This window comes from Phyllobates terribilis, unplaced genomic scaffold (genome assembly GCF_046119375.1).
Source record: "Phyllobates terribilis strain yellow unplaced genomic scaffold, ASM4611937v1 Scaffold_4__5_contigs__length_816908805, whole genome shotgun sequence".
NCBI classification, from domain to species: domain Eukaryota; kingdom Metazoa; phylum Chordata; class Amphibia; order Anura; family Dendrobatidae; genus Phyllobates; species Phyllobates terribilis.
Genome location: NW_027362764.1, coordinates 110,973,051 through 110,997,304, shown reverse-complemented (window position 1 = coordinate 110,997,304; position 24,254 = coordinate 110,973,051). Strand labels below are relative to the sequence as shown.

At 42.2% G+C, this 24,254-nt stretch overlaps 1 protein-coding gene across 2 annotated transcripts in view; it reads right to left on the bottom strand.

Moving 5' to 3' along the window:
- PTPRN2 (protein tyrosine phosphatase receptor type N2) overlaps positions 1-24,254 on the bottom strand; it is a 1,402,724-nt gene that overhangs the window by 763,863 nt on the left and 614,607 nt on the right. For both annotated transcript variants that reach the window (XM_073677683.1, XM_073677684.1), the window contains one exon: positions 22,359-22,438. In XM_073677683.1, coding sequence (XP_073533784.1) covers positions 22,359-22,438 — 80 coding nt within the window. The remainder of the gene's footprint in view (positions 1-22,358; positions 22,439-24,254) is intronic.

Here is a 24,254-nt window from a genome sequence, read left to right as displayed (position 1 = left end):
AACTTGCTATTTATATTGATTGTGCATTGTGATAGTTTAATTGGTTTTCCAGGATTTTCTATTAATTGCCAATCCTATTAAAGGGGCAGCCACTACTTGGACAGCCCATTCGTAAATGAAATAGTGCCACATGTAAAATAAAAGTAGCACATACTCACCTGCCAGATGGGTGCAATTCCAGTGATGTTAGCACCATCTCATCAAGTGCTTGCATGACACATGAGCACTGCAGCTAATCAGCAGCCATTGATAGGTGTCACGGGTGTGTCAGGTGTGATAGACAGTCGCTCTGGATCTGGCTGTAGAAGGTCACTGAACTTGGCACTGCAAATGCCTTCTTAATCCTTCTTCTTTTCGGACCCAGCGGCAACCTCCCTCCTGCTGCTGATTGACACACCCTTGCTTGGGAGTTACAAACACTCAGTTTGCTCCAGGCAATCGCCGGTGATACTTCTATGTACCTTTGTGCAGGCTTGGAGCACTAGCAGTCGGCTAGCTTCTTCTCTGGTGCCCTTGGAGGACAGTTGGCGTTAGTCCTTTGGTGTCTGCGCAAGCTAAGTTTATCCCCTTTGTTTGTCTACCTTGTTGTCTTTAGTTTGTAGTGGGGCCTGACCAGTGCTCACCCCTCCCCCTCCCTATCTATGGCCAAGTTCTAGGGACATCCAGGGTTTAGGATTCTGCTCGGCGATAGGTGTGGAACCTATATAGGGACGGTAGGGTAGGCAGGGTGATATTAAATCTGCCTAGGGGTCTCCACTCCCCCTTGCCCTAGTGTTTGGGCTTCCTCCCCCTCTTCCCTTTGTGTTTCACTTAGTCTTTCCCAAACCTTGTGTGACAATAGGACAAGGGAACTGTGAGCACTGCATCCACTTAGCGGCCACTGATTGGCTGCAGTGCTCCCGCAGATGCAGCGTCAAAATCGCTGAAAAGGAGCCAGTATGGGAATTGACCACATGCTGTTTTTATCTTAAATGGGGCACTGTCCAAGAGATGTGGTATGATCAGACCATGTTCCATTATACAGTACACAGCAGGGGCACATTTATAAGATTATCTCAGCACAGGAACATTTTTTTTAAACACATCCAATTGTGGAAATCATTATTATTACAAAACTTATTGATTAAAATCAACTTTAAACTTAACTTTGTGAGAATTTTTTATCCAGTATCGAAGAGAGTTGAAATAAAGATTTTTTTTATTTTTTTATAACTGTGATTTAGTAGAAGAAAAGGGGGGAAGCAGTGTATTTTATAAATGCCTACACTAGAACTTTTTGGATACGACAGTCTACCGGTACATCATTAGGTTTCTGAGATGTTTATACACGGCAGTGAGGATATTTCAATATTTATTGGCATTAATATCTGCAATTATATTTAGGGTTGGAAAGAACATCATGGGCTTTTATGAAGAAAAGGGCAACCGGAGCACTAATAACGCAAAGTGCTGAATGAACTGAAAAGATTTTGCTACCAGTTCCCATCTAAACATCTCCCGTCGTTAAAGGAAGAAATTTCTGCATGGTTTAAAAGGTCATTATACATCATTTATTAAGATGAAATAAATTATGAACTGCAAAATGCTGAAATCTTGCTGCTTGTGTTTTGTCTACCTGGATCTAATTAGCAGCGATCATAAGATTAAGTAATTCAAACATTTGAAGAAAAAAATAGATTAATATTAATGGCAAAATACGCAAAAGTATTAAGGCTTAGTGAAATATGTGCAAGAAATGAGGATCCATGGGGTATAAACCTTGGATCAGCCTTAGGAAACTAGGTCTTACAAGCTTATGGAGAGATTGAGATATGAAAAAAATTGGTCCACTAGAAAGTTTTAGTGTTGCTGCCTGGCAACAAAGTTTATAACTCTACAATTTTTTTGTAATGCTAGGTTCATATCTGTGTTAAGAATTCGGTTTTTCTGCTCCATCACAGCAGCCGAAAAATGGAATTCAGTGCTGTGACAGATCCATCACAAGATGGACACCGTTGCGACCCATGGATCTGTGGTACCCCAGGGGTCTGGTTACCACAGTAATAGAAATATTACATCTGAGAGCAAGTGGGAGGTTTCCTGATCAGGAGCCCTTAAACATGCAACACCTCCTGCCCAGTCCTGGGAGGGGAGGAATCGGCCCTATATAAACTGGATCTGGGGCGGAGTTAGCTGAAAAAATTCAGAGCCTGGAGTTAGTTCCAGACACAGGGAAAGTGACAGCTAGGAGCTCTGTAGGAGCAGGAGCTGAAGACCAGGGGCTGGAGCTAAGCAGAGCTCGAACTGGCAGAAGAATCTAAGAACCGGACACCGGAGTCCGAGGCTGCAAGGATCTTTAAGTCCAGCAGCGGAAACCAGCCGGCAGGGTACTCCAGGTCCTCTGGCCATAGAAGCCCGGAGGCTCAGTCACGAGCAAGGGACCAGCACCGCCATCGAGGAGCGGAGGCTATCAGAAGGCCCCAAGTCACCAGCCATACGGGTGAGCACTACACGGTACACTCAGGGACGTGGGCTACTTCCACTCGCTTACAGCAAGGTAGCCAGGAAGAGTGCAGATAGACGGGGAGGCCTACAACTCCACCTGGCCAGGGGAACTCCAGTTTTGCTCACAGACTGACCAGGCCTCTTATGCTAGCCAGTACTCCCGGGAAGGTCTGCCTTATCATCATCAGTAAAGACCCTGAACTGCACTGCAAAGCCTCTGAGTCGTTCCTGCTGCGCTGGTGCACCATCACTCCCATCATCCACACTCACTACCCTGAGGCTATACTCCTCCCGTGGGGAGTCATCCCATTCTCTGCTGCGCATACAACACCAGCCTCAGCGGTCTGCCTCGCAGCGGCGGTACACCCTTACCGCAATCCACAGGTGGCGTAGTCGGACAATTAACCTAAAACCTATAAAAGACGGCCACTGGTTTGACCACCCTGAGCCACGGGACCGGGTCGCCACCACGGAGACTACAACCCCCAGAGACCCGGCTCCGGGTATCCCACACACGTGCCTACACGGCCCAGGGGGCGCGTCAGATCCTATTAACCATAATGGGGTCAGTTGAGTTTCCATCATTTTACTGGTAACGGAGTATCTTACCTAGAGTTAGCTGTAGTATAGCCATCATGCATTTTCTAACAGTACAAATGTAGAGTAGCCCTTAAAGGAAAACTGACACCAGGCTTTTGCTATGTAATCCGAGAGCAGTAAGATGTAGGGGAAGAGACCCCTATTCCAGAGATGTGTCACTTACTCGTCTGCTTGCTGTCATTTTTATACAATCACATTTTTTTCTCCAAATGCTGAGCTCTGCATAACCCCACCCAAGCCACTGATTGGCAGCTTTCTGTATACACTGTGCATAGGCAGAAAGCTGCCAATCAGTGGTGGGGGCAGGGTTACACAAAAAAATTGACCAGGAGGCATCAGACACCTAGTCCTGTAGTGATAATCTCCTTCTGATAAAACACTGATTGTATTGAAACAGCAAAACACAGCCCAGTAAGTGACACATCACTGGAATCAGGGTCTCAGCCCCTACATCATGCTGCCCTCAGATTAAATTGCAAAAACCTAGTGACAGATTCCTTTTAAAGGTAAACTTTAGTCAAAGTGGCAAACAAAGTTCAGTATTAATTTCAAGATGTTATCCAGTTTTAGGAGGGGGAGGGAATATTAGCACCATATAATGAAAACATTTAATATACTTTTTGTTTTACGTACTCACAATTTTTTCAATATCTCTGCTTTCGCAGTGAACATTTTTTTTATAATACCTAGAAGTTTTTCTGAATATAAACTGTCACAGTTCCACCCCTCACTGTATCTGGGATGCAGCTGCTGACAGCTCAGCCGTCCAATCTTGTACAGGGGCGTGCTGGAGCTGTCAGTACTGTGATTGACAGCTCGACCATCCAGTCTGGTACAGGGGCGTGCAGTAGCTGTCAGTGTGGTGATTGACAGCTCAGATGTCCAACCTGAGACTGGGAGGCACCGGCTATCTTCAGGTGTTCGTTATTCCAATTGAATGCCTGGCTACTTAACTGAGCTGTTTCCCCCAGATCTCTGCCAGACGTAAATTCAGCTAGTGTTAGGCTTGTTCTCTGTGCCTTGAGTTCTGTTTATTGATCTTCTGTTGCCTAAGCTTGGACCTTGTTCTGACCATCCGTCTGTTTAACCCCTTCTGCTCTGATCTGCTTTCCTCCTGGTATTCTGATCTACGGAACTTTACCTGACTACGCCTTTGCCTCTTCCCTCTGTTTATGTCGTAGCCTCCTGGCTTTGACTTCGGACTCCTTGACTATCCCGTCTCCCGGCCTGGCCGTGAAAAGTGACTCAGCATCACATAAACTTACATTTAGCTGACTGTTTTAAGGAAACTTCTTATGGAGTAATCAAAAATTAATTTTGTTCATATGCTTATATTTAGCGCCAATGGTGAAATGTTTTTTGTTTCTTCAACCCGCAGCTTAACAATCCAAGAAGAGCTCTATTTTTACCCCCTTCACGTACATGCACGTCTTGAAAAAGGATCACATGATGGTGCATGGAGACCAGAAATAGGTCATAACTTTCTCTGATGGAAATACTTCTTTAAAATAAACAAATCAGAATAAGATCTCATGCACATGGCCATAGTAACGATTCCACCCCTCAGTGCTAAGCTGTCTGTGCAATGATTGACAGCTCAGTTGCCCAGTCTTGTGCAGGGGTGTGCCGAGCTGTCTGTGCAGAGATTGACAGCTCACTTGTCCAGTCTGGTGCAGGGGCGTGCTGAGCTGTCTGTGCAATGATTGACAGCTCAGTTGCCCAGTCTTGTGCAGGGGTGTGCCGAGCTGTCTGTGCAGAGATTGACAGCTCACTTGTCCAGTCTGGTGCAGGGGCGTGCTGAGCTGTCTGTGTTTTGATGGACAGCTCAGCTGTCCAATCTCAGACTGGGAGGTTCTGAGCTTTCGTCAGGTGGCTCCCAGTTCCCTTAATTGCTCAGTTATTAACTGAGCGGGCAGTCCCAGAAATCTGTCAGCCATAACTTTAGCTAAGTGTGTTGCTTTACTCTATGCCTTATATTTTGCTCATTTGATCTATCGCTGCCTGACCTTAGACCTTGTTCTGACCATCCGTCTGTTTAACCCCTTTGCTCTGATCTGCTATCCTCCTGGTATTTTGACCTCGGACCGTTACCTGACTATGCTTTGCCTCTTCCTTCTGTGTATGACGTACCCTCCTGGCTATTGACCTTGCACTCCTCGACTATCCCAACTCATAGCTTGCCCGTGAGAAGTGACTAAGCATTGCAGCCATTAGATGTCTCAGTCTGTAATCTGTAATATGATTTATGGGCCTTTATTGCTACATGAGCATGATCAAGTTTCTTTCTCAGAACTATATTTATTCTATATGATGTCTTCTATGGTGACAGGGGTGCAGGAATGCTTTGTCATTTTGTGTGCTGTGTATGAGAGGCATAATATTAGCTAGTCTGCACCCACTAGCTCAGAGACAACAGAAAATTGAAGATAAGACCTGCAGGGTGAAACTGGTAAAAATGCAGGATACAAGTCATATAATGGTGTGAGACAGTGTATCCCTCATGTATACAGGACAGCTTATTCTGAAAATTTACCAAAAATGACAGGCACGTTTCAATGCAGACCTGTATGGAGGCCATGTGAAGCTATACAGAGTGCAATACAGAATCTCATCTAGAAAAAATCTTAGAGGGTATACCACAAAAGACTGCATTTATTATTGCATTTTTTTGTTTAGTTCCATTTTTTGGCGTTTTGAGTCATTTTCACCTTCCCATTTGTACCTCTTTTATAGTCTCCTTTATTTGTGCTCTCCTGCTTTGTTTAGTTTTTTTGTTCGCCACCTTGGTCGGAGTTTATTGTTTCTAGATGTTTTTTGCCTAACTCGCGGCTTTTCAAAAAGTCGCACAATTTGTTGCAAAGGTATGCCAGTTCCCTTTCTCCCCTCCCAGAGTGAAATCATGTATGGTAGATGATTTGGCAGCATTTTTGTGCCATTTTGTGAAACTTTCAACTTTTTGAGGTACAAAAGCTAGAAAAAAAGAGAAAAATTACATTGTGCAAAATTCATAAACCACATGCTCCATTTTGAATAATTTGGCACAAAAAAAAAAAGGCAACGGACACCATAAGACAGAATAGAAAAGTAAATGAAAATGCAAATGAAGAATAGGGTACAAAGTTCTGAAAATAACATGTAATTAAAAACTAAAATGATGGCCGTGCATTGCTCCCTTAGCCTTATAAAGTGCTAACTATGCACAATATAAATGAAGAAGAAAAATGACTAGAGCCCCTTGGATTTTGGTGACCCTGCTCTGAGCCCACTCATTAATTATAAGGTACTTATGGATTCCATACCAGCCGTTGGCTGCAGATCAGCCAATTTGGTAGCCGCTCGCTCTCTTCCAGTTGCTTAGTAAGTGACACATGTCAATCTAAACACTTTTTACTTAACCTGTAGATAATACAACTTGGTGACCGCTGACTGCAGCCTGAAGGCTTTTCTGAAGGGATGTGGAGTTATTTTTGGGCAGAGGTCTACAGAGATATCTGCCCTTATTTACCTGTGACATTTTAAGACTTATACAGAAGTATACAAACTATTGATAATACTCCATATATACATGTAGCAAATGTAGAGTATGCAGGTTATTTTGGTTAATGCCTGATTACCATTGATCAGGCTGAGTGACATCCCCTGTTTTATGCACAGCTCCCACCCTACCCACTAAATTATTATTTGTGCTTCCGCTACTCCCAATTATGAACCTGCAATAATGTCTTCCTGCATTGTGTCTCGCTGAGCAGATTAGCATAGACTCCTTATACTGACAGCTGTGACCTTTTTTACCAAACACTTGTCAGAAAGTTAAAAGTCATTACCTGGAGATGCATCCATATCCTGATCCGCCTCTATTAATAACAGTTCATAACGCTATTGATATTTTCTATGCAATATGGCATATTCTTTATAAATGCAAAAATGTAATATAGAATTCAAGTATCCTAAAAAGGTGAACACCCTATGCACCAGGGTTCCTACCTAGGAACAGCAGTAGAAAAAAGTGGGAGCCCTGGGAGTTTAGACAAGTATTTCTAGATGACACATTAGGAACATTGGTTGAAACTGGTGTAAACAGTTTTTATGGAAAATCTAGGGTATAAAGTGGCACATCAAACATTTAATATAGAATTTGTCGTGGTGTCTCCTCATTTACAGATGCAGAGATTTTCTTTTGAACCTGTCTTCAGTTTCAAGAGAGCGGCATCTGGCTGAGTGCTTATATACCCGTCTTTTAGAACTTAAGGAGATCTCTACACTCAAACCCCCACTAATTAGTACTTCTGACTTGTCTCTATCAACAGGTTTGGGAAGGTGCATATATTGGGGGAAGCAATATGTAGCGTGATGTTTGTTCTTCAGGAGTACACCATTCTCCAGCCTCCTAGCTTCCTGTTTGCTGGGGTGAAGGTGTGCTCCGGCCAACTTCAGAGCAGCGCGAGCAAGCTCTATGGCAAAGAGCTTGCAAGTGGCTCTGCTCCTTGCCTAGCAGACCAGCCCCTGCTGACTGCAGAGGTAACCTAGGCAAAGAGCAGGAAACAATAAAATTAAAAATCCCTCTATTCTAGCGAATAGAAGGATTCTTGAGATGTAAGTTGCACAGTTGTTTGAGTTTACAACCACTTTGGAATTATACCCATTTCTGATGTTGAGAAAATCCTTTTAAAGTGACCCTGACAGCTGATACATGCTGCCCAATCTGTAGGCAGCATGTGTCAGGCATCGACTGTATGATATCAGCCAGGTATGTTTGTATGTTTGACTCTGAAATGCTGCAATTAGTGATGAGCGAGCATGCTCGTTACCCGAGATTTACGAGCATGCTCGGGTGTTTTCTGAGTATCTTTAGCATGCTTGAGTGTTATGTTTGAGTCACGTCGTGCACATGATTTGCGACTATTTGACAGCTTTAATACATGTGAGGAATGCCTATTTGTTAGGCATTCCTCACATGTATTAAAGCTGTCAAACAGTTGCAAATCATGCGCACAAAGTGACTAAAACATAACGACCGAGCACGCTGAAGATACTCAGCGAGCACCCAAGCATGCTCGTCGAAAGGGTTAACAGAACATACTCACTCATCACTAGCTGCAACGGTTCAGAGAAAAATATACTTTATTAGCTGCTAGAGACCGAGACTGCGCTGGAGACTAGTTAGACAGGCGGGTCCCCAGTAGCTTCTCTGCGCCTGTGCCAGGTTCTCTTTAAGATTTGATCTACAAAGATTTAATATACGTAGATACTTGCATAATGAAACAGAGGTTGTATGAAATTCGAAAAAGGGTCTGGTCTAAAAAAAAATAGCACTGTTGTTATCCATGGGCTGTATCTGGTAATGCTGAAATGTTTCTTACAGCGACTACTTGGGGGAACTTGCTGAATAAAGTTTTCAACAGCTCCCACTCTGAGTTCAGTTCATGATTTATGCATTCATATATTATGAGCTCCCCCATTTTACTTTTGTGGCTGATTGTGTAAAATGAATGGGGGTTTTGGAGCTTTGCATCAGAATAACTGTATTCACTCATTCACTACAGCTTTTGTGTGTAATATTTAAGTACACAAGAGGTAATTTTGATTAAAAAAGAAAAATAAAAGTTGAAAAAATATAACAAAAACAAGTTTTTCTGTGTACAAAGTAAAAGGTGTTTATAGGTGCTGGGTAAATCACTATAAACCTATAAACCATAGTTACCAAAATATAAAAATAACAAGAACACCGTGACCTCAATCCAGTTATTTCTGGCAATGGCACATTGCTTCTTTTTGCACAAGACAGTAATTTTTAGGCTTTTAGAAAGATATAAACCGCGTGCAGAATTATTAGGCAAATGAGTATTTTGATCACATGATACTTTTTATACATGTTCTCCTACTCCAAGCTGCATAGGCTTGAGAGCCAACTACCAATTAAGTAAATCTGGTGATGTGCATCTCTGTAATGAGGAGGGGTGTTGTCTAATGACATCAACACCCTATATAAGGTGTGCTTAATTATTAGGCAACTTCCTTTCCTTTGGCAAAATGGGTCAGAAGAGAGATTTGACGGGCTCTGAAAAGTCCAAAATTGTGAGATGTCTTGCAGAGGGATGCAGCAGTCTTGAAATTTCCAAACTTTTGAAGCGTGATCACCGAATAATCAAGCGTTTCATGGCAAATAGACAACAGGGTCGTAAGAAGCGTGTTGGCCAAAAACGGCGCAAAATAACTGCCCATGAATTGAGGAAAATCAAGCAAGAAGCTGCCAAGGTGCCATTCGCCACCAGTTTTGCCATATTTCAGAGCTGCAACATTACTGGAGTATCAAAAATCACAAGGTGTGCGATACTCAGGGACATGGCCAAGGTAAGGAAGGCTGAAAAACGACCACCTTTGAACAAGAAACATAAGATAAAACGTCAAGAATGGGACAAGAAATATCTTAAGACTGATTTTTCAAAGGTTTTATGGACTGATGAAATGAGAGTGACTCTTGATGGGCCAGATGGATGGGTCAAAGGCTGGATCAGTAAAGGGCAGAGAGCTCCACTCCGACTCAGACGCCAGCAAGGTGGAGGTGGGGTACTGGTATGGGCTGGTATCATCAAAGATGAACTTGTGGGACCTTTTCGGGTTGAGAATGGAGTGAAGCTCAACTCCCAGACCTACTGCCAGTTACTGGAAGACAACTTCTTCAAGCAGTGGTACAGGAAGCAGTCGGTATCATTCAAGAAAAACATGATTTTCATGCAGGACAATGCTCCATCGCATGCATCCAACTACTCCACAGCGTGGCTGGCCAGTAAACATCTAAAAGAAAAAAAAATAATGACATGGCCCCCTTGTTCACCTGATCAGAACCCCATAGAGAACCTGTGGTCCATCATAAAATGTGAGATCTACAGGGAGGGAAAACAGTACACCTCTCGGAACAGTGTCTGGGAGGGTGTGGTGGCTGCTGCACGCAATGTTGATCGAAAACAGATCAAGCAACTCACAGAATCTATGGATGGAAGGCTGTTGAGTGTCATCATAAAGAAAGGTGGCTATATTGATCACTAATTTTTTTGGTTTTTGTTTTTGCATGTCAGAAATGTTTATTTCTAAATTTTGTGCACTGATATTGGTTTACCTGGTGAAAATAAACAAGTGAGATGGGATTATATTTGGTTTTTATTAAGTTGCCTAATAATTCTGCACAGTAATAGTTACCTGCACAAACAGATATCCTCCTAAGATAGCCAAATCTAAAAAAAAAAACACTCCAACTTCCAAATATATTAAGCTTGGATATTTATGAGTCTTTTGGGTTGATTGAGAACATAGTTGTTGATCAATAATAAAAATAATCCTCTAAAATACAACTTGCCTAATAATTCTGCACACAGTGTATACAAAATATTGCTTGTATAAACTGTATTATATGCTCTAAAATAGCATTTCAGAAAAAATCCGAGAACATGAAGCTACTAACATTTGGGTAAATTCACCACTCCCTGTTCGTATATGATTAATATCAAGTTCCTACTAGAGTTGAACAAAAAAGATTTATGCTGCCCTGGTCCAGTCAGGTCCTTCGTGGCAGCCAGATCAGCGCGGCATCCTCGGCTCAGCATCCTGTCAGCCCATGGCGTTTAATAGGCCTTGTGACGTCATTGTGCAACGCATGGCATAAATTTGTGGAAGCCCTAGAGACGAGGCCTCATGCAACACCATGACGTCGCTGGGCCTAGTATAACCCAGAGTCTCCCAAACTGGAGGCTTCTGAAGTGAAAACTGCCCTAGTATGGCTGCCATGGAGGATAAGACTGGGCCCTGGTACAAGGTAGAGCAAATCTTTTTGCCCAACCAGCTACACAACAAAGACAGCTGCCGGCAGGTGAAGCATGAGCAAAATACAATGTAGGATATTTTAGCCTTGCACAGAGTTTGTGTAATTCTTAGATATATTTTTTGCTGATTTCATAATTTTTTTTTACAACTGAAAGTAAATTTCATTTGAAACCATTACTTTTTTGCTCTGATATATCTAAAACATAGGATTCTGTTTCGACAAAATGTCACCTATGAATTTCATGAACTTCCAATTTTCATCTACTCCGGGATTGCTGCCATTGCTGTAAAAACACTAGTGCATGCCCTCATCATCTTCCTCCTCAACTACTGCAACCTCCTGCTCTGTGGCCTCCCTTTCAACACTCTCGCACCCTTCTAATCTATCCTAAACTCTGTTGCCCGACTAATCCACCTGTCCCCCCAATATTCCCCGGGCTCTCCTCTCTGTCAATCCCTTCACTGGCTTCCCATTGCCCAAAGACTCCAGTTCAAAACATTAACCACGGCATACAAAGCCATCCACAACCTTTCTCCTCCATACATCTGTGACCTAGTCTCCTGGTACTTACCTGCGCGCAACTTCTAATCCTCACAAGATCTCCTTCTCTACTTCCCTCTTATCTCCTCTTCCTACAATCGCATACAAGATTTCTCCCGTGCATCCCCCCTACTCTGGAACTCTCTATCCCAACATATCAGACTCTCGCCTACCTTCAAAAGGAACCTGAAGACCGACCTCTTCCGACAAGCCTACAACCTGCAGTAACCATCGCTCCACCATACCGCTGCACGACCAGCTCTACCGTCACCTACTGTATCCTCACCCATCCCTTGTAGACTGTGAGCCCTCGCGGGCAGGGTCCTCGCTCCTCCTGTACCAGTTGCCATCTTGTTTTGTTCAAGATTATTGTAATTGTTTTTGTATGTATACCCCTTTTTCACATGTAAAGCGCCATGGAATAAATGGCGCTATAACAATAAATAATAATAAAAATAATCTAAAGATGAGAGGTTCACTTTGTGCAACCCAGGTCCACGACACAGGTCAGTGTTCTCTGGTCGTGGACAGGAGCTGTAGAATTTTCCTTGTTTGCTGGGATTCTAGGCTTAGTTTATGATTAGTCAAGCTGGCAAGATGTCACCAGTGTGCCTAACAGATGATGTCCCGATAGGTTGGAAAATCAAATGTGCAGCTAATGTCCATGCCCAGAAAGCAATGACTTGGACTGTGAACAAGAGTTGCGCCAAGTGATCTGCTCATTTCTAATGCTGCCCATCTCTTTTCTTCTTGCACTCTTTGGATATGTAGATAAGGAGTACCGTGCCTACAAGGAGACAACAAACTTTGTATAACTCAATAGTACAAGGGAATGTAAAAAACTTTATAATATATCTTATTGAAGAATTCTGCTTCTTTCTTTTCTTTTGAGCCACTTCTTCCTCCTGAACTTATCATTCAGTCTATCTTTCTTGGACAAGGCAGACTGAGCAGGGAGTTGGACACGATGACCTAGGAGGTCCCTTCCAACTCTAACATTCTATGATTGCCAGCCCACTGAGGTGTTTTGTGGCACAGCCTATTACACTCTATTGAGAGGGGAGAGAGGAGCAGAGTGAGGAAACAGGCAGAGGCAGACACAGATCATACTCTGCTTTCTAACAAGTCTTTTACCTCACAACAGAGATGAATTCACAGCTACACTGCTCGGTACTGCTGAGTAATTTCTTCCATGCTGCCGGTGCTTCTCTATGTGTGCTAAAAAAAGAATGAAGAGCAAAAATCCCTCCCCCTGTATGCTTTAACATGTATGGCAGAGATCATAACAGCTAGTCTCCTTCCAGCAGCTCAGAGTGAATTGTGAATTAAAAAATAGAACATGCCTTGAGGAAATCTAATGAAAATGCAAGATATAAATCATATAATAGCCAGATATAGTGTTATTCCTTATGCACGCACACAGGACAGTTTATTCTGAAAAGTCACCTGAAATTACAGTTGCTCTTTAAACTTTGGAATATTGTTTGCAAATATATTTTTGAAACTATAAAACCGCCCCAAGACTCCTCGTGTTGTAATGAACATACAGCAGAGTTCCATTGAGACTGATATTTGGTACGTCAATTTTGCCTTATCTGTGAGATGGACATATGTGGAGCACATTGCCATGTGCTAAATTATTCTTGTAATGACAAGCCTGCAATATTGATCTCCTAGACAGCAGACTAACCATTTTAATTGACCCCTTTGTTTCCTGCCTATCCTATAACCAAAGATCAATTGCAGGGTTCTTCCCAAATTAGGATTGCATAGAAAAGGTAATAGCATAATGAAATTACCACTTTACTTTAGGTAACATATTATAGGTAATGAGGTCTCCGAATAACAAATCACTTCTGTGTGACTGGCACCACTGGTCAACAACAGAAAGGACAGTATGCAATGAGACAATACATTGGTGATTTTGCATATAGCCTGGCACAATACATTCACTTAACAAGTAGAATTTTTTGACTATAGCAATAGGATATTTCCTGCTAAATATAAATGGTTCATTACATTTAGGCCCTGGAGATGGCACCAAGCTAAGCAGAGGGAATGCAGATACATAGCGAAACAAGTTTACTTTATCTAGAAAACTCCAAAAAACCCGTTGCAGATGGTGCCGTATGTAAAATATTAAAGGAGTTATCTGGGCATCTAAATAGTTATGACCTATCCTTAAGACTAGTGCACTTGACCGCATTTTCAGTCCGAGTGCGATCTGACAAAACATTGGATCGCACTCGGACCAATGTTATCCTATGGGGCTGTGCACATATCCAATTGTTTCTTCAGACTGAGTCTGTCCGAGGAAAAAGTAACAGTATGCCTGAGTTGGAACCGATTATCGGATCACACTCAGCCAAGGAAGTCAGTGAATCCATGGAAAAATCTGACTGCACTCGGATGTCATCAGATTTTCTCAGACTGACACAATGGAGAAGATGGAGAATTTTTTTTCCATCTTCTCCTCATCTGAGAAAATTGGATCACACGCTGATCAAACTCCGATAAGAGTTTGATCAGAGTGTGGTTAGCATAATTGACTCGATTGTCTTGGATGAGTGAAAATGCGGTGATGAAACCCTAGCATTAGGATAGGACATCAATATCAGATTGGTGGTGGACCAACACCCAGCACCCCCACCGATCAGCTGTGCTTAGTTCCAGAATAGGAGATAATGTACAGTTATCGTCAGCAGCTGCTACATACTGAACAAAGCAGCGCTATTCAGTCCAGTTCCGTTCAATGTTTACATCTGGTGGGAATGAAGGGTATCAGCCCACCATTGATATGAAATTGAAAACTTATCCGAAGGACAACCCCTTTTAGACAACGATAAATATTCTGTATGGCTTACAACATTGGGAAATCAAAAAAGGAATACAGAGTACAACACAACAAAAACATAAATGTTGCCAAAAACAAGATATTGATGTTACCATTAAAGTGTGTCAGCCTTATATACCCCACTCTATTCCCTCATTAAAGAGGACCTTTCATCTTTCCTGACAACTAGATGTTACCCTTCTACTGTCCGTTATACACAGACACTTTAAACATGGACTGAGCAGTTTTAAACTGAGTAGGGACTAGCCCATTTGACAAGTACAGTGGTAATGTCCAGTTGTCAATTTATTCTTTCATTTCATAGAAGAACAACAGAGATATGGCACAGCTCAGATTTCTAAGAAAATATGTTTGAGAATTGTTATTTTGTGGAATTCAAGACAGAACAGCTGATTGGTCCCAGTTAGTGATGAGCGAACGTGCTCGGATAAGGGGTTACCTGAGCACGCTCGGATGCTAACCGAGTATCTTCGGCACCCAAGCGTGCTCAGATAACCCCTTATCTGAGCACGTTCGCTCATCACTAGTGCCAGTAGGAGATTTGGAAAGGGGTCAATAAAACTGTTTTAAAAATGGACCTGTTATTTTCCATCAATATGTAATTTTTTCCTGGTGTGAAAGTTGTTGTTTTCCTGAATCTATTAATGTTTCTCTTTTGTTCCTCCACCTTTACATTCCTAAGATTTGAGAAAACCAAAGAAATGAGCCGGAACATAAGTTGGTAAACGTGCAATGTCTAAGACCATGTTCAAAAAGAAAACACAAGAGAAAAAACAAAATAAGCATATATCCTGTAGTAAGTAAGTAAATAATAATAGTACATGTAAATAACATAGGGTACTAGTTAAGACAATTTTGATCAAAAAAGCCATCCCACCACGAAAAGGTGTACCCAATTGGGACAGTCCTATCTCTAGTATTAAAACCTCAGCTTGTGTCAGCTGACCTTATATGCTCATTTTGTTTTCTTCTGGGTTTTATTCCTAAGATATGGCTGCATCTTCACTGTATATAAATCTAGTCTTCTTAGTCAAGTGGGTGTGGTCCTCAACTCTTCTCTTTGAAAGTATTATTGAAGATCACACGTTGGCTAAAAATACAATACATATATATACAATGGGACGAGGGAGTCATATTTCAGAAACAGAGAGGCGCAGGAACAAACGAAAAACAACGCCAGATTCAGGAGGACAGAGGCATTTACAGCAGGTAAATAAATTACATATTTATGGCAAGTGACAGGTCCTCTTTAAGCATTCAGGAGCCAATCAATAGTGTCTTAGAACCAGAGTCAATTTAGAACTTGTGCTTTTACTAGAGATGCAGTTACAATATAAAGCCCTAATATGACCCATCACAAGCATTTTTTCAAAAGATTCCAATATTTTTTTCATATTCTGCACAAACCACAACTAAGTGACAAGTTAATTAAATTATACTACCAAGATGTTAGATTTGACTTTTGCTTAGCCTACACCAAAAGCACGTTCTGCCGTTAGGTAGTCATTTTGAATCGCTATTCTTCATTGACCCTGGTAGCTATGAAGCACCCTAAATATCTTAGGGTCACTGCTTACCAACAAACGCCAGAGCTAGAATGTGACGGCGATGTGTCACCCACTATGGTAGTGAATAGTAGTGAAGGCTTGTGCAGCATGTTGATAAGAATGTGAGTCCCACTAAGGACGGGGCTGATACAACCTGCACACAGTGATACGCTGATGCTAGAAAAATAACAAGAAATAAATACTAATTAGCATTTAAACACAATGACTTCTATGGCATTCACATGGAAATTAGTCATACAGTGGATGCCCTGGCATCTGCACCACTGGTGGTTTCTAAGGAGCGACTATGGAATTTCTAAAAAGTGATGAATATCTTCTTAAAAGTGGAGCTGAGAGCACAGAGCTCCGCACAATGCACAATGGATATTTGGACAAGACAAGTATGTGAAGCTGTCATTCACTGTCTATCTATTGCCTTAGAGATGTCAATGTGCTGACGAAGAGAGAAATCTAACTACTTTATCCACATATCCTTTCCTATACATCACTGGGTTATTTTAGGACATATATAGTCGATTAGTCAGGGTATATTTTTTGCAATGCTTCCTCTCAGGATACTACCAACATGACAAGATACATAGCAACAATTTGAAAATCACTTTGATTCCAAAATTATGTAATAACTTATACTGTATATATTATGTGTAAAGAAAATAGGATCATTCCTTAAAGGGAACCTATCACCCTGCAAATCTGCTGCAATAGACATACAGGAGACCTGGAGGTACCCTATAATACGCTTTACAGAACTGTTTCAGGTGCAAAATGAATGAAGAAATTAAAGTTTTATGCCGTTCCCACAAATGCCCCCAAGGAGGTTCCTAAAGCTGACGTGCTCTTGGTTCTCTTCATTAAAGGGGTTGTCCACGACTAGACAACTCTTGTTTAATCAATTCAGTGTCCCATAGAAAATAAAAACAATGTATACTCATCTCCCGTAGCGGTAATATACCAGCAATGAAGGCACTGCTGCCCTTGGCAGGTGACATGACGTTGTGTCATGTGACCGGTGCAGCCGATCAGCGGCGGATGACTGGCTACAACCTTTACTATTTAATTAGAGCACTGATGGAATATTGATGAGCTGTAGTTGATGATTGGCTGCAGCAGTCACATGACACAACAATGTCAAGTCACCCCGCCAGTAACAGGAGCACCAACATTGCTGGCATGGTGCCGCTACAGGAGGTGAGTATACATTGTTTTTATTTTATATGGGCCACTAAATTGATTTAGCAGGGATTAACCAGTAGTAGACAACCACTATAAACACTCCACAACCCATTCCCTCTCCTCATGGCGTAGCATCCAACCACTGCAAATCACAATCATCGGGGAGTGGTTGTGGGGCACTTAATGCAGAAAATGGAGAGCACTTCAGCAATGGATGCTGCCTTCAGAGCCCTTATGGGAAACTTCATTTCCTGATTTATGCTGTAGCTAAACCAGCACCCAAAAGTATGTTTAAAGAGGACCCTGCTAAAAAAAATTGAGTTAAATATGTTGTAAAAATCCGTGAGCTCCATTGATTCTGCCGCTCTTTTCCGTTATGTGCTGCATTACTCTATTACAAGGATATTCACATTTGTTTCTTCTGCAGAGCAGTATGTGAAATCTCTGCTTTGCAATCCAACTGGGCATTTCTTCAGAGTCTTTTCAGGGGGCACTCGCTTTTATACCTCCTTCCCAGATACTGCCAGTGATTGGCAGCATCTGGGAAGGAGGAGTGAAAGCGCACATCTTTAGGGAAGACTGAAGAAACGCACAGTTGCACTACAGGCAGAGATTTCACATACTACACTCCAAAAACAACAAATGTCAATATCTCTGCAATGGAGAGAGGCAGCACAAAACGGAAAAGAGCAGCAGAAACAGGGGAGCTCAGAGATTTTTTACAAGGTATTTAACTGAATTTTTATGAGCAAGTGACAGGTCCTCTTTAAGCAAATCTACAGGTCTGTTAATAATTGCTGTCAGCAAGGGTAGAAACTACATGCTCCCTTTAAATTGAAAGAAAAATTAACATTTCTTGGATAACACCATATTTATTGGTCAACAAAGAACCTCCAGCCCAATGCAGGATCATACATATTCAGGGTCGGATTTACCCGTAGGCATAGGCGGATTATAATGAGGGCAATCTGGGCTACCGCCCGGGGTGCCTGGGATTGTACATGCGTTTTTCCTGCCAGGGACATGCGGATGTGAAGCGTTCTTCACATGCATTTCCGCATGCGGGTTGTCAAGCGTTTTACAAGCGATTTTAGCATCACTTGGAAAGTGCTTGACAACTTGGTCACACTATATAAATCCATGCAACCAGCATGGATTTATATAGCTTGACCGTAAAAGAATGGTAAAAAATAAAAAATAAATATATACTTACCTTCTGATGGCCTGCCGAAGTCAGCGGTCGCGTGACCCGTCACATGACTAAATGACGTCACCACAGGTCCTTTAGTCTACTGCGAGCTGCCGGCAAGCTAGGACGCATCGGATAAAGACACCGGGGGCCATCGGAAGGTAAGTATAATATTTATTTTTTATTTTATTCTTTTTTTACAGGTTTTATGGTACCCGGGTCTGGAGGAGAGTCTCCTCTTCTCCAGACCCGGGTACCATCCGCACATTGAAACGCATGGATTCCGCAAGTACAGATGCAGTGATGCGGATTCCATGCGTTCCAATGCAATTTAATGGTGGTGAAAGCGCAGCGCTTCCGCAAAATAATTGGTAGTGCTGTGTATTTTTCCGCAATGATAATCCGCAGCGGAAATTTCCGCAGCATGTGTACAGCACATGCGGATTATCATTGGGGAACATGGCAGACCTTCTACCAAGCGTTTTTTAAGCGTTTCTGCAGCGGAATTGCCGCTGCGAAAACGCTTAAACGCATAGTGGGCACACAGCCTATAAAAAATTATTATAATTAATATTTTAATATTGTGCCAAATTAATTTCACGTGAACTATCACATGATCTATCACAGGGGATCATGTGACATGTGATACATCAGGTGTGTGTGGGGGGGGGGGGGGGCCCGAGCCTTCTAAACTGCCCGGGGCCCTTGCTACTCTTAATCCACCCCCGCCCGTAGGCATAGTAGGCATGTGCCTATAGTCAGCTGTGTGAGGGGAGCACCTGGTAAAGATAAAAGGAAAATATAGTGATGCATCTGAGCGCTTTGCATGTGTATGATATTGAAGTATCTCTATGGCAAGCAGGCACTAGCATTACTGATGGAGGACACAGAAGAAGGTACAACGTGGGGCTGTAGCCGTGGGCAAGGTACTCACCTCGTACACCCCGGCACGTTACATGAAAGTGGGAGTCCTGGCTGGGTGTGTGGACTTGTGCTGTGAGGGTGCTACGCCAGAGAGGCCCCGTGTAACTGTTGACGTTGGTTTGCCAGGACCAAATGTTTCACAGTTCAATGAGGGAGGCCACCATTCAAAAATAAACTTTTTACTGAATGGGAAGTTGGTAGGGAATATGTACAGGAGATAGCGGGTACACAACTTCACAAACGTTTCCTTCACAACATGGAGCATTTTCCACACAGTTTCAATTCCTTCCTCTTAACTCTCTTTACTTGTCCTCTGTATTCACTGTTTCTCACTACTTCACCACAATCCAGCTCGTCACTACAGTACAGTTAGGCAAGAGTCCTTTACTCAACTCCCAGTTCCGCGTCTTCTCTACTCTTAAGGGAGCTGTGGTACATATCTTCTCTAGAGCTGAGGCTCTGGAACTCCTGCCCGACACTCTATTCGTCTTACATACTCAGTCTTGTCTAGGCCCGTTACCTCTTGGAGTTATAAACTCTGGGCCTTATTGCTAGGCGTCCTCTCCAAGGACCCGACTCCTGATAATCACTCTGTCTCTCAGTCACTTCTCTTTTTTTTCTGTCTCCTCTCACTTCAGGGACACCCCGTAATGTGGCACTGCTCACATCGGACCTTAGGTCCTTCCTCTATGCACTCCAGGCCCTATCTGACATTTTAACAGGAAACATCACTTTTCTTTCAACTGATCGCCTCCCACTCTGGACTAGTCCCAAACATTAACTCTTACTATCCCTATTGCCAAATTACACACCTTATCAACGTTACTAACATCTTTAACGAACATCACAGTTCACATTACATCACATAATATTATACTTGTTTCTTCAAGGTTGATACATAAAATGAGAACAATGGGGATAGGGGAAAATATATGTATGTGGGTTAAGAATTGGCTCAGTGATAGGAAACAAAGGGTGGTTATTAATGGAAAACACTCAGACTGGGTCTCAGTTAACAGTGGGGTACCACAGGGGTCAGTATTGGGCCCCCTTATTTTTAACATATTTATTAATGACCTTGTAGGGGGCATACAGAGTAATATTTCAATATTTGCAGATGACACTAAACTCTGCAGGGTAATCAACACAGAGGAGGACAATTTTATATTACAGGAGGATCTATGTAAACTAGAAGCTTGGGCTGATAAATGGCAAATGAGCTTTAATTGGGATAAATGTAAGGTAATGCACTTGGGCAGAGGAAATAAAATGTATAATTATATGCTTAATTGTAAAACACTGGGCAAAACTGTCACTGAAAAAGACCTGGGTGTATTGGTGGACGACAAGCTCACGTTTAGTGGCCAGTGTCAGGCAGCTGCTGCAAACGCAAATAAAATAATGGGATGCATTAAAAGAGGCATAGATGCTCATGAGGAGAACATAATTTTACCTCTATACAAGTCACTAGTGCGACCACACTTAGAATACTGTGTACAGTTCTGGTCTGCGGTGTATAAGAAAGACATAGCTGAACTAGAGAGGGTGCAGAGAAGAGCGACCAAGGTTATTAGAGGACTGGGGGGGTCTACAATACCAAGACAGGTTATTACACTTGGGGTTATTTACTGTGGAAAAACGAAGGCTTAGGGGTGATCTTATTACTATGTACAAGTATATGAGGGGACAGTACAAAGACCTTTCTACTGATCTTTTTACTCTGAGGCCAGAGACAGGGACAAGGGGGCATCTTCTACGTCTGGAGGAAAGAAGGTTTAATCATAATCACAGACGGGGATTCTTTACTGTAAGAGCAGTGAGACTATGGGACTCTCTGCCGCATGATGTTGTAATGAGTGATTCACTATTAAAATTTAAGAAGGGCATGGATGCCTTTCTTGAAAAGTATAATATTATATATACTAGATTCCTTGATAGGGTATTGATCCAGGGAACTAGTCTGATTGTCGTATGGAGTCGGGAAGGAATTTTTTTCCCCAATGTGGAGCTTAGTGTTTGCCACATGGTTTTTTTTTGCCTTCCTCTGGATCAACATGTTAGGCTATGGGTTGAACTAGATGGACTTAGTCTTCCTTCAACCTTAAAAACTATGTTATTATGTATGTTACTAAGGGACAACGTTGGCAAGATCTCCATCTCCTTACAAAAGAAAATTGCATACAGTGACAGTTGATAATTTCCCTTCAAAAACAGCTCATTTAGGGTTAACACCATATTTACCAAGCCCCCAACCACTTTTACTGGAATAAGCTGCATTAATTGGGGTCAGACAGAAAAAAGCATTCCTACAGGCTCCTAAGATGTAACTGCAGTACTGAATATATTACACGACTGAAAGCAGAGAAGTACAGTAACTACAGGTGATTGTGGAGATTTCAGTTGCTACCAGGCCCTTAGCCTAAAGTTAAGTTACACATTTTACATTGGGGCACAAGGCTCTTCGTTATGAAGTTACACTCCTAATTCTGCTTTTATGTACCAAGACTGGAGGGTCCAACCATCTGTGATAACAAACAGCTTATCCAAAAAATCGGACAAAAATTGTGATCATTCAGATCCTTTCACAAAAAAGTAAGCCTGCAGTACAAACACACAGGGGAAAATCTACTAATCCTCCATTAAATAAAGAGTGTAAATTTAGACTAGCCCCAAATTTATCACAGTGGCTCAAGCTGGATATGAGTTTACATCAATTCTTGATTTGCTCCCTTTTAGATCATTTTTGTGGCAAAAGTTACATGCATTGTGGCATATATTAAAGAGAACCTGTCAGAGAAGAGTGACCTGTCAGTCAATGACAGGAGGCCGGTAGTGGGAGGAGAGAGAGGCCGGAGAGCTGTAAGTGCAAGCAAAGCCCCTAACAATTGTGGCTCATTTGCATAAACATTTGACGATGGATTTCCAGAAAAAAAAGAAGCGGACTTATAATACAAAAGTACAGTCATAATCAATATTTCATATGCTTTACATAGATGATGTTAGTTTAGGGTCTAAAAATCTGTTGACAGGTTCCCTTTAAGCTCTGCCCCTATCCATTCATGCCACACCCCAAGCCATACCCATTTTCACGTGAGACACACTCACAATAGTAAATCTTCCCCATAATTTATCCCTTTGTTAATAAATGCTTTACTAAAGGAATGGTTGGCACTGCCGTTAAAGCCCAAACACTGAGAGAAAGAGTACCTGCTGCTTTCGCCACGTCTTCTGTAGTCATATTCTGAACGCCGGAGAGCACTTGGAACATAACGGCTGATCCCGACACGCTGCAGAGATTGAAAGGAAATAATGAGGTAACATGTTTAGAACTTAATCATTTAAATTAAAGATAAGTGAATACATTTTTAACAAATTAATTTGCTGTAATTTTTCAGCAAATCCACATTTTTTTGCAATTCAATTCCTGCAAATTTAATCAAAACAGTAGCCAACTAGACAATATTTTGCTACATTTTTAGTTATGGAAGGGGTTCAAAAAAAGTCTTCGTCTTCACCTCATACTCATAAAGTATTATACTCACCATTTATGGGGCAATGGCACTATATAGAAAGACTTTGGCCACTAGTACATCTGTGTGGTAAATAGAATCCCTTAAAAAATATCAGTATAAGCTTTTCATAGGGAATAATTGATGGAAAACTTGCATATGATTAAATATTGAAATTGATATATGCTGATTACTATCATAATCATGTATTCCACCTGGTATGTTTGTTGCTAATTAATTATAATAGAATATATTTATTTATTTATTCAGCTATCTATACGAATATCATTATTCGGCTGTACATATCTATATCTTCTAGGTAAATAAAAATGTAAATGTTCGTTTGTTCAAAATCTTAAATCTCCGAAAGTTCTTCATCGATTGCTTGGAAATTTTGACACAACATTGCATTCGAATACACAAATGTTTTTATATACCTACTATGTTTTACAGCTGTTGGACGTAAAAGCAACAGCGAGAGGGGGGTGATATGAGCTCCGTCCCAGGCTGACTCTAACCGGCCACCTGGCATTCTCCCCCCCTTAGTGACATCTCATTCATATGGGCAGCACGGTGGCTCAGTGGTTAGCAATGCAGCCTTGTGGCGTTGGGGTCCTGGGTTCAAATCCCACCAAGGACAACATCTGCAAGGAGTTTGTATGTTCTCCCTGAGTTTGCATGGGTTTCCTCTGGGTTCTCTGGTTTCCTCCCACATTCCAAAGACATACCGATAGGGAATTTAGATTGTGAGTCCCAATGGGGACAGTGTCCATAATGTCCATAATGTCAATAATGCGCTGTGGAATTAATGGCGTTATATAAGTGAGTAAAATAAATAAATAAATAAACTCTACTCCTTCTCCTTCATTTGCCCCAGCTGTTGCCTGTGCTCTGCTTCTTTCGTGTCCCCTGTGGGGGTTGAGGGGAAGGGGAATGACGAGACCCAAGGCCAAAAGACGCTGCTACTCATCACTACCACCGCCTGAGAGGCGGCCGCCTCTGCTCTCTCCGGCACCGCTGCTGCTGCAGCTTCTTCTTCTCCGGCAGGTGAGTCTTTTTTCCGACTGCGCAACAACAAGAGAGAGGGAGGCTGCACGGAGAGGCGCAGGCCACTGCCTCCACTCTTGGTGCTGAGCTGGGCCCGAGCCTCACAGCTGTGGGCAGATAGCGACCGAGTGCAAATCCCACTGCGCTACCGGCGTGAGCGGCGATGTGATCTGGCCGGTACAAGTCAAGCGGACACCCCTTCTGCCTTAATCTCTGCGCCCCCTCCTGTCACATTCCCTCTGTACTAGAGAATTGCATAACTAGCAATCACTGACATGACCAGCTCCATTGTGACACCTGACAGCAAGTACCAACCTCTTTAGTGACCTGTGCAGAGTACAGGCCTGCAGGGGTCACAGGGTACAGGTTGCCACCATGCCTGCCTGATGAGCACAATTATCAACAGCACCAGCATTGCCCCATCTGATATACAGTGGGTACGGAAAGTATTCAGACTCCTTTAAATTGTTCACTCTTTGTTTCATTGCAGCCATTTGGTAAATTCTAAAAAGTTAATTTTTTTTCTCATTAAAGTATACTCTGCACC